We start from the raw sequence: 11,888 nt of genomic DNA, 5'->3' as shown, positions 1-11,888 counted from the left end.
TTAGCGGGATTTTTGGGGCAATTTCCAAAATGGCCACAGTGTTGTGATAGTGTACTGTTCAAGCAGAGGTGGGGTTTCGATTTAGCGTTAGTTTTTTGTTTGCTTTCTACATTGTCACGGTTTCTTTATGTCGCCAACTTTATGGGGTTGGTGACATAAAGAAACCGTGACAGAATAGAAAGCCCAACAAAAACGCCTAAAAAGACTTCAAAAACAAGCCGAAACCCAACCTCTGCTTGGAGAGTAGTGATAATGATATTTCAGCTGACTTCCTTTTCAAAAAGAGGTGGCAATTAGCCACAGTCAAAGCTTCTAGATCTGGGTAATTCACGAAAAAGGGCTTTTTTGGAGGTGAAGGCAATCTTTTTACGTTAGCCTTTTGCAAAACTATAACTGTTCTTTACAAGCAGACACTACAGTTGTCACCAACGAAAGGTGATAGATGAAGGCCTGCATGCCCCTTTTACGTAGAGCGTAATCGGCCGTTTTAATTTTACGTAGAGCGTTGCCGACCACTCCATAATTTAGCGTAGAGCGTAGGGAGGCTTTCTGAATTTAGCGTATTACGTAGCCGGCCCTCCGAATTTAGCGTAGAGCGTTGTCGGGACCCCCCCATGAAGGCCCTCATAGATGCTACCTGAAATGCCTGGCCGTTTCCAAAATCTATCCAGTTGCTTGCGTAAACATTACCGTGCGAGACACTATGTTATTTCCTTGACATACTCATAGAACTTAAGCGGGCATACATGTGGTACATTTAATCTACTTCGACAGGTACCGTATCAGGGATACTCATGATCAAATCATGAATGTATACTCATGATCAAATCATGAATGTATCATAGCCCATCTGTTTCTGTAAGCAGTTGTACTGAGCCCTATGCTGCGCACGCCGAGTAGAATGGTGATTTTCACGCCGTTTCTGGAATTTGCCTGCTGTTTATGAGAAGACTTTGTGTTCCTTCCGTGGTGAGGGCGTGTAGTGTGCAATCAGTATACGCTCGGTGCTATTAAAAGTTGATATCCACTTCCACAGCATTCTCGCCATGTGACTAGGAACATATAGTTGTGCTAATTATTGGATGACAAAATGCCACACAAACACCAGGTACAAACGGCTGAAATTTCCCAAGAAACGTCAAGAGAAAGTTATCTATCTAGATATGTTAACGTTATAACTGTCTATTTTGTATATACGGGTGCCTTACAGCGAGCGGTTTACTAATTTCTGTGTATATACTTGTAGCATCCATGATCATGGACATGACGTATCAGGAATGCGTTCTGGATGATTGCAAGGAGACTTGTGCGTACAACGGCATGGGTAATAATTATGTTTCGCCAACGAAACATATTGTTTTTGTCAGGTTTCTTCTCCTTCTCCTTCTTCTCCTGTCAAATCTTCAAATCGATTCATCTCGGTCGTCCGTCGACCAAATTAGCTGAAATTTGGTATGCAGGTAGAGTAAGTGTATACCCCTAGACGCTTTTTTTCATTTTTTTTTTTTGATATACGTTTTTAAAATGATTTCATCGAGGTTTTTTGGTCATTTTCAGACAAGAGTCGCACATTATAGCCTCCAGTGCCGTGGTGTTGAAACCTAAGGACCTGAAATTTGGTTTAGTTGTGCATTGGATATTTACCCAAAGGACCCCAGTATTTTCTTGGCATACACTACTTGAAAATGATTTATTTTGCATTTTTTTGATGGAATTTTTGGTTATTTTGTGCACTGACAGGCCTGCGGGCGGATGACCTACTTTCCCCAGGAGCGCTCCTCATGGGACGTCACCGGAGCCCAGTTTGCTTGCCTGTGTTCTTTTTCTTCGTCTTCTGCCCAAATCCAGGTAGATGTGAGGTGGTAGCTCTACCAATGGTATTGCAGAAAATTATATGTACCTTAATTGTACATGGTTCTGATGTTATATTTGAGATGTAGGTACCTTTAAGAAAGGTAAATACACCTGGCTATAAATTATGCTTATGAGGACCTCATTTGCATAATCTATGCTGAAACTTGTATTTCCCTTACTGTAAAAGCTACGGATGTAATATTTGAGGTATAGGTACCCTTAGGAAAGGTGAATATACCTGGACATGAAGTATGAAATGGGCTGTCCCAATTTTTTTGTGTTTTTGTAATTATTTCATTATATTTCAATTTGCCCAGGTATTATTTTGGGACAGCTCATTTTTGCATGGGGAGGGGTATTGGCGAAACATGCTGTATTTGCTCAGGGGCAAATGACGGCCTTTCTAGTCTGGTGATTGCATCAGTGGTGGGCGGTAGGTGTGGGCGATAGCTGGGGTGACAATTGATGCGGCAGCTGATGTAAAGAGGAGAAGGGGGGGGGAGGAGGAGGAGCATAATGGAGATGATAATAGCGTTGAATCTTGAATTGACACTCGGCGCCTATTATTACTCCTACTGGTGTACAGTTATAGTTATCTTGAAAACCAAGGATACCCCGAACAAAGCAAATTAAAATAGAATATGGTTGTTTTCATGCTGAATGTTCAATCAGTTAAAGAAAAAGAGAGTCATGAGCTCAGATTTTTGACATCATGCAACTGTAACAATTCTAAGCTTGTTCAAAACTTTTTATTCCATCTTAGACAGCCTGGTCCCAACAAAATGCCGTTTTACTATTTGTTATTGTACAGTACCTTTATTTGTCTTTGTCGGCTTTGTCATTTTCCAGAGGTGATGTTGATATGAGCAGTTTGCCATTGTGTCAACTAGTAGTCTTCTTTGACACACCAAAGTCTTAGCATGAGATGTCATGGACATCCCGCGCTGATTACTGCTTCTGTTTCTATCCTGGTTTCTCTCTAAGTATATATTATCTTGATACTATTACGGAATGTGTCCTGTACTTCTTGTTAATTGTTCATCAAAAATTGTAACATGAAGGAAACTTTGCCGGTAAAACATTGTATTCTGTGTGAAACCTTACGATTGTGTTCTTTGTTTGAAATCACGAGTAAAGCTATATTGCAGTCGGATCTTTGCCTATCTCTTTACGGTCTTATTATCATGTCATAAATTCACTTAACTAGTACTGTTAGATCACAACCGTGTAAAAGTGGCGCATTTCGTATACACACTGAATTTAGCATAAAGGTTTCAAAGCATACTGTCGTATAATCAGTTTCTTGATCAAGTGACGTCCGTGCATTTATCTGTTAATCGTGAGCTTTAAAACCTTTTTTGAACACATGTAGCTTCCGAAAACAATAGCTTCTGAAAATATATGTAGAAAAACAACTTTCTGCCCTTTGTGCTTAGTAAACTCCATTATCCTTCTAAACACGTTTACTTATATACTATCGTTGTCACTACAGAGTATTGTCTTGTTTTGTTTTGTTTTTCAATATTTCACATGTCCATGCTGCGTGGTGAATATATGTGACTTTTACGGCTTAATACACCCTAGGCCGTTTCCTTGTGAGTTATACTGGTAATCATGTCGTTGACAATGTCTTGTTCATAATCATCAACCATTCTATCGTCCATTGATCTGTCGTTCTAAACTCCAATCAGGCGTTTGGAAACCACCGCGATGTAGGCCTTGCAAACTTCCAGTCTTTGGCGCCGTGGAGTTGTTTTCCCGTGTAAAATTCGGGCTTGGTCAGCCAACCGTCGTCTGTAACAGGAAAAAGTCGTCAAACATCAGCAGAAATTTGCCAGTTTGGAACAACAAAGTGTGAAATAGCAAACACAATAAGTGTGACAATTGCGAATCATTGTCATGGCGAATATGTCTGGGTTGATCTTACTTCATGTAAGGAAAGTACCAACGTAGCTCTCTTAGTTCTGCCACAATATGTGAGTTTTGGTGTACACAGAAATAGACCAACTGGGGTGGGTTTAGATCCCTTTTCAAAGCTAGAATACTAGATTCGGTGTCCCGAGAACCCCCTGACACACTCCCACCCGTACGAAATCGGATACCACGTAAGGTCGTTTGTCAAGAAGCCTGCGTGCCAGACCTGCTAACAAGGTCTTAAGGGGCAGTCGGGTGATTCCACTTCCCCGTAGCGTCCACAGAGATTATGCGGACGGATAACAAAAATTACTGTGCAACTCCTGGATTTCCTGTCAATACATACACTATTAAGCTCGCTCCTGAAGCTTCGCCAAATGTTTTAAGGGTGGGTATGAGGTACACTAGTGTCACTACTAGTAGCTGAAACTTGAAACGTACCGTTCCTGTCCAAGAGAGAGAAGATCTCGGCGGCAGGCCATCCAGATAACATGTCTTCGACACGATGCCATTCGTCAGGCGACACTTTCCCGTCTACGTCTATATCGTACGTCCTATTAGAAAACATATCATGCACGATGTAAAAAATCCTGAATACACCTTTCATGTTTAGCACTTTTGAGAACAAATCTAAATGGTGCTTAGAATATAATAATGACCCCTCTTCCTATATTCCTTTCTCATTGAAAAATATTCTGCAATGACCCTGATTCATGAATGCAAGTTGAATAAAGTCTTTGTAAGTAAGTGACCATGTTATTGATAGAGATCACAAGAACCTTGCATGTTTAGACGGCCAGGTATAAGAAAATTGAAGGCGCTGAATTCAAATCAAGCACAATCGGCCCTTGCAGTTCCAAAAAAAGTCGATAGGGGGCTCAAAGACAGACAGACAGGCAGACAAAAGGCTTAGAAAATATAACCTTCTTGTTGAATTTAATGACCAAGGGGTTACGCAGCCAAACATATAAAGATATTGCTGTTGACTCTAGATACATTTGTGAGAGCATAGACTAATACGTCGGAATGTGGAAGAAAATTGGAAAATTACCTAAATGGCGGCCTTCTCGCGGGACGCTTCCACACTCCAGATTTACCCACACGAATCAGCTGGCCAGCATGGTAAGGGGCAGCGCAACGGTGGCCGATGACGTTCATAATCAGCATCAGACTCAGTACAGACACGTACCAATCTGTGGAGACAGGGAAAGGCACACGTGAACGTGAAAGAAAGAGTACCGTGAACGTCCCACCGCTGCCACCAGTGTAATACACAATGGCATTGTGGGTACTATGAACGCCCCACCGCTGCCACCAGTGTAATACACAATGGCATTGTGGGTACTGTGAACGTCCCACCGCTGCCACCAGTGTAATACACAATGGCATTGTGGGTACTATGAACGTCCCACCGCTGCCACCAGTGTAATACACAATGGCATTGTGGGTACTATGAACGTCCCACCGCTGCCACCAGTGTAATACACAATGGCATTGTGGGTACTATAACCGTCCCACCGCTGCCACCAGTGTAATACACAATAGCATTGTGGGTACTGTGAACGTCTCGCCGCTGCCACCAGTGTAATACACAATGGCATTGTGGGTACTGTGAACGTCTCGCCGCTGCCACCAGTGTAATACACAATGGCATTGTGGGTACTATGAACGTCCCACCGCTGCCACCAGTGTAATACACAATGGCATTGTGGGTACTATAACCGTCCCACCGCTGCCACCAGTGTAATACACAATGGCATTGTGGGTACCCGATGTGTATACGTTGTCCAAATGGATGGTCGGTTCTAATAACCACCGAATAAACCACCGATTGAGCGGAGCGGGTCACTAGCGTTTATATCATATAGCCATTATTATATATCGAACTGACACATGAGTGACAAAAGTCTTGTATAACATATAAATCTTTTACACCTCGGAGCATTTGTCAAGTCCTAGCTCAAGTTCAAAGTAACGGGCCTACTTTAAGTACACTTGACCGTCATGTTAGATTTATTTGGAAGTGGAAATGTGTATGGTAATATCGACCAGTAGTTTTGTCAAAATATGAAACTTCTCATTGGTCAACATGATTTGGTCATATCGAGATAGCCGCTCCAATTTTTGGAGGATAAGAGCACCTTTGTACCAGACACGTAAGACGATCAAAGATAGGGATTGTGATATGTTTTTCTATTACATCTGCTCACTGACAGTTTACTATGATGTGCGGGGGAGGGGGGAGGGGGTAATAGCAAAACTTCTGAGCTGCACCAGGGATAAAGAGCCATATGTCACATTTCGGGCCATAACAAAGGACTACAAAGGTCAAAGCCTTCTATCGATGTCCTCCAAATTTCTAATCATAGTCGTCATTTTGGGGCAGGGAAACGCGGGTATAGAAAAGCTTCTGAGCCGCACCAGGGATAAAGAGGCATAACTCACATTTCGGGCCATAACAAAGGACTGCAAAGCCTTCTATCGATGCCCTCCAAATTTCTAATCATTTTCGTCATTTTTTTGGCAGGGAAACGCGGGTATACGCTATGCAGAAGCTGTGATCAGCACTAAGGACGTAATACGTCCACGAGAAGGCTCCTGAGTTTCAAAACAGGTAGAAACTTGTACATGTTACGCCACTCCTTTTATTCTAAAGTTCAAGTGGATTTTGGAGCTGACTAGAAACGCTATAAATAATGTCGACCGTCTCTCGTTTCTAAACGATTGGTAAACGGACGGAATTTAGAATGCTTTCATGTTGATACGAGAAGATTCTTCAACTTTGAATTAAAAGTTTGTATCAATTAGCGACAGACTATATGAGATCTCCTGAACTACCTTTAAAATCCCCATTACATATGACATAGTATCTAAATAACACAATGTTAACAGTAATTGAACTCTTCGAGCCCCCAGTTTGGAAACAAATACCAAGCAGCGGGTAAAATCCAGGAAACGGCGTGAAATTTGCAAATCAATATCCAGCCCGGTGTGGCGCAGTACAACCGATTACAAGACACAGATGGACTATAATATATTGATAAACTGATCACATTTGTATTCATAATGTGTAACCGTCGACGAAGTAGTACATATTACTAGTACATATGGCAGATTGTTCCATGCGTTTGTCGAGTTATGTCTGTCCGTAAAGGACAATGATGTTTTCCCTTCCACTTACGCCTAATGTGTATACTAGCATATGAAAAAGTCCTGCGTCTAAAAATTTTCTTCTCTTCCAGATGGCATTATTGACTACAACGTATTTTCAAAACATCAACAATATTATGTAAAAAGTAGTAGAGAAAGAAAGTCTTACAGCAATCAATCTAGCTCACAGCATACCCGTGCCGCTCTATTAGCGTTCTGTCTTTTAGCTGCTTGGATTTGTCAAGGGAAACTGATTTCAAGAAGCACCAATAGAAACGTTGGATGTGTGTGAGGCATAGATCATAGAAAGCCATTAATCGTTTGAAGTCTTACAAAGGACCACAAAAGTGTGCGTGTGGTGATCACTAAGGTGCCCAGGACCGTCATTACAAGCAATTAGCGACCACGTTGACTACTTGTTCCAGTGTCCCATGCATCATATGGTGTCCCTACGGGTACGTGTACGTTTGCGTGAGTCTCACGGTTAGGAAAGATAGTCGCCACTTCACTCTGATTTCATCTCTTGACACATGAGAGTGAGCGGATGTTGTGTTCAACAGAAGTACACAACAACAACAACTAGTTGTTTTTTCTAGCACAACAAGGTCTTTCTCTCGATAGATAAGTCAAGATAAATATCTTGATACTATTACGGAAAGAAATGATAAAGATTTGCAGCGTTATCAAGCAGATATCGTTCTACTAAAGCATCCCGTCTTGTATCAATCAAAAAGATCAGTCGATAACGTTGATTTCTTTCGGATCCTGTCCCTGGTGTCGAAGACACAACAATTAAACTGGTGTCCCTGTCCTTGGTGCTGAATGGTATAGCTTCAAGAATGGTGCTGAATAATATAGCTACAAGACAGGTGCCCCTGTCCTTAGTGCTGAATGATATAGCTACAAGACAGGTGCCCCTGTCCTTCGTGCTGAATGATATAGCTACAAGACTGGGGCTGAATGATATATCTACAACACCGGTGTCCCTGTCCTTGGTGCTGACTGGTATAGCTGCAAGACTGGAGCTGAATGGTATAGCTACAAGACCGGTGCTGAATGATATAGCTACAAGAGAGCTGTCTCTGTCCTTTGTGCTGAATGGTATAGTACAAGACAGGTGCTGAATGATATAGCTACAAGACAGGTGCCCCTGTCCTTGGTGCTGAATGATATATCTACAAGACAGGTGTCCCTGTCCTTAGTGTTGAATGATATAGCTACAAGAGAGATGTCCCTGTCCTTAGTGCTGAATGATATATCTACAAGACCGGTGTCCCTGTCCTTCGTGCTGAATGATATAGCTACAAGACCGGTGTCCCTGTCCTTAGTGCTGAATGATATAGCTACAAGACAGGTGTCCCTGTCCTTGGTGCTGAATGATATAGCTACAAGACTGGAGCTGAATGATACAGCTACAAGAGAGCTGTCCATGGCCTTGGTGCTGAATGATACAGCTACAATACTGATGTTGAATGATATAGCTACAAGAGAGCTGTCCCTGTCCTTGGTGCTGAATGATATAGATAGAAGACTGGTGCTGAATGATACAGCTACAAGGCTGGTGCTGAATGATATAGCTACAAGCTCCTTGGTACCCCTATCTCTAGTGTGGATACAAGAGGATGTTTGAACTTACCATTGCCAGCTCTATTGACAGTGGGGTCCGATAGGGATTGATTGAGCGCGTTATTTTGGGTCAGTTATTTCATCTGCACCAATCTGCGGTAATCTCTCAATAAGTACAATCATGTAGTTGGGCAACTGGCCTTGGAAGTCGGCTATAAAATTTGATAGCATTACTCGAAGGCGTTATTGTTATTACTTCAATTTCGAGAAGCTTTGCGGCAAACAGGTCTAAATCGAGACGAGATCGATGTACATGCAGCAGTTCTTCGTACCATGTACCATATTCAAGGGCGAGGACCAGGTCTTGACAAAAGGCAAGGAGCAATTCTAAGGGTGAGGCTGCAGCTCTCAAAAAAGAACGTCTCGGCAGTCAGCATCTTTGCATTTATTGTTCGCGATGTCTTTTCCCCCAGACTAAATCGATGAGTTATTTCAAATGGTTATGCCAAACTCAGGTGTCATTGATTTTAAAAGTTAAAGCCGGAGACTTCTGGCCATATGGACCAGTAAATACTTATAATTGTTTTTATAATTCTTCTGTTGCGCTGGCTCGCAGCAACGGATTTCCCCCAAAGAACATCATAGATCGACCAAAGCCGCGGAAATGCTTCCATCCTTTATAGAAATGACCCGATGATCTTATACACTTAAATCTCTGTATAGAAATAGAACAGATCTAGACCGCCGTAACAGAATAGCATTGTACTTGTAGCCTCACTATAAAGGGTAGGATTATGATCTAGTAGCAAAAGTAAATGACTTAAATAGAAATAGGAAATTTAAAGTCCCGAGAGGCTTTTGTAAAGGTCAAGTTTTGTTTTTACATGTACGTCAATGGTAAGATAATACATGTACATGTGTACGCTGTGTGAAAGACTTAACTTTGAGCGCTATGCAAAAGTCTAAATTTCCTATCATCAAACTTATAGCATTATCCACCAAGTCTCGCACAAATCGTTGGATTTGCACATGATTGAATGTTAAAAGAGTCAACCTTTAAAAAAACTTGATTTCTTTGATAACTAAACTTGCCTGCATATTCCTGATGAAGATGCCACCTGGGACCGGCGAACATACAAAATACTGCAAAAGACTGTTACGCAAAACACACTTCACACAATTTTAATGTTATACCGAGTTTTTGTCGGGCCTAGGCTTGTCAGACGTTTCTGCTTTTATTTCACGGGAACACGTCTGTTTTCCACAAAAGCAGATTCTACGCAAAGTTTTGCACTTACGTAGAAGACTAAATCATATTAAGTGTTCTGTCACTAAATCAAACTAAAACATCGATCATACATATCCCGGATTTGCCAAACTGAACCAGTAATGGGTCGAAATACACTGCCAAACATAATCCCCTTCCCCAACAGGACATGTAAGGGAAACCCAGTGGTGCGCTAAGTCTCATGTGATATATGAATAAGCCCAATATTATATCCTTTATGGGAAAAGACTGGACTAGAGCGGTGCAGTAAGACCTTTAGGTTTATACAAATCAATGCGGGTCAAGTTGAAATCAGAAATATTTGACAGATATCGATTGAAATTCAACTGAACAGAGGATTCAATCCCGCCTTGCGTTTGCAACAGACGAACTGGAAGTAGTGGACATTCTTATCAACCATTCCATCGCCCTCACAAAGTTTGATTGCTGGCTAGAATGATAGTCGTTACAACAATCTCTGTTCAATAGACATAATTTTTGATGCAATATCATCCGACGGCATGGTCACAGTCATCATCTATCATATCAAACCACCAGTCCATTCATTCGGGTGCCCTTTTAGTCTCTTCGCATTTCTCAAATCAACGTCATTTCAGTTTTAGCTTGAAAGTTCATCTGTGTAGGTAGAAATCATTCTGAGACAAGTTTTAACTGTAATTTCCAACACAAAAATTGGACTTACCCAAATTTTTGACTGTCAAACTTCTGTCTTTGTCAATGAATTAGCAATCGACCAAGCATTACTTGACAAAGACGATTTGCACAGTCGAAAATTTCAAGTCCAATATCTTGGAAATTGCAGTTCATGTAACGTTTGCTTCAGAATCATTTAAGTCTTTGTTTTGTTGATGCTGGCTATCCCTGCATAGCATTATCCAATATTTGAACATGGGCAATATGATAAGAATTCTGTTTTGAATGCAAGAATGACAACAGATTTAGACCAAGGAAAATGTTCCGCACTTGGCGCTGATGGAATCAGGGGCGTTAGGACCTCCTCATCGTGGATCTACACCGGACGACACCCAGAGGTGACACTATCTCATCATGACCCAATCTTGTAAGCCTTTGAAGCAGCAATCAACTTTATCATCCTCCATTTAAATCTGCCCTTGGGATGACCTTTACGTCTGAACAACTCTCACAGAACCTGACCTTGTTTGGTCGGACCTCCCTCGTGCTTACGTTTTTGGATCTAGATGAACAATATACAATATACTAATGAATCAGCTGTCTACTGTTTATATGTTGAACCAGGCGTATTGGAAAATCGCTGGAGATGCTGTAAGCAATTCGTCAGTATTGCTCAGGCCGCTCCTTCCAAAACCTGAGAAAATGCGTTTTCTTTGACGTTGGAACAGAAAAAGTTGTGCAGTAGGCACTTTGTAACACATAACACGCGCAAGACATATGTCTGTATTTGTCGTACTTCGAACTGAAACAAAGAGTGGGTTAAAGGGAAATTTTACTTAGAGCCAACGGCATGAAAACTAGTGCTAAACCAAAAAAAGAGACAGGTGCAACATGTGGCATGCATCGCCCAAAAAGATATCATTCACACGGAACACAAATGGATTGTAGTTGTTTGGGGAATTAATATGAAGACGGAGACTGAGAAGAATGCGTTTTAGGAACAAAACCTTCGTTCTAGATCAACCAATAGAATACGCATTGACTTCCTACTGTTGCATTATCTCTTTGACAATATTTAGAAATGAAAGTCAATGTCTAAGAAAAAACAACAGAAGCTACTGCAACTTACCCCGTGGTGCCATCTCCTCGAATCTCTGCTACCACCGGCTATCGACAGTTGTATGGCAGCGGGCATAGGCGTATTAATACAACTTTACAGGCTCATTCCATTAGGAGAGTAAAGGGGGTGGCGGTGTTATTGCTTAATAGTTTCATGGTCCTTTCTTTATTCTATTGCGAAGGGAGTAAAGGGATAGTTCAAAACGATGAATGGGTATCAACATATAATACTTGCACTGAATGTAAGGGAAAATGTTACGTATCAGAAGTGTTCCAAAATATACAGACTGTTATAGTTATGATATGAAAAGTACATCTTGTATGTGGACCAGGCAATAAAGGGTCCCTAGGTTCACCCCTGTTA

General features: G+C 41.5%; 1 protein-coding gene across 1 annotated transcript; it reads right to left on the bottom strand.

Annotated features, from left to right (window-relative positions):
* Nucleotides 1-2,588: 2,588 nt before the first annotated feature.
* Nucleotides 2,589-11,648, bottom strand: LOC136446160 (uncharacterized). The gene is made up of 4 exons (XM_066444474.1): nt 11,535-11,648; nt 4,820-4,961; nt 4,210-4,322; nt 2,589-3,648 (listed from the first exon to the last, which is right to left on the bottom strand). Exons 1-4 carry the CDS (start codon nt 11,545-11,547, stop codon nt 3,542-3,544), a joined length of 375 nt encoding a protein of 124 aa, XP_066300571.1. The 5' UTR covers nt 11,548-11,648; the 3' UTR covers nt 2,589-3,541.
* Between the last annotated feature and the right edge of the window lie 240 nt (nt 11,649-11,888).

This window comes from Branchiostoma lanceolatum, chromosome 12 (genome assembly GCF_035083965.1).
Source record: "Branchiostoma lanceolatum isolate klBraLanc5 chromosome 12, klBraLanc5.hap2, whole genome shotgun sequence".
Taxonomy (NCBI): Eukaryota; Metazoa; Chordata; class Leptocardii; order Amphioxiformes; family Branchiostomatidae; genus Branchiostoma; species Branchiostoma lanceolatum.
This window is presented reverse-complemented; position numbering and strand designations above follow the sequence as displayed.

Excerpts from the sequence above, each read along its gene's own strand:
- LOC136446160 (XM_066444474.1), bottom strand. Across the intron at positions 4,323-4,819 it reads GCGAGAAGGCCGCCATTTAG|GACGTACGATATAGACGTAG; the intron begins GTAATTTTCCAA and ends GTTTTCTAATAG. Across the intron at positions 3,649-4,209 it reads CTCTCTCTTGGACAGGAACG|ACGACGGTTGGCTGACCAAG; the intron begins GTACGTTTCAAG and ends TTCCTGTTACAG.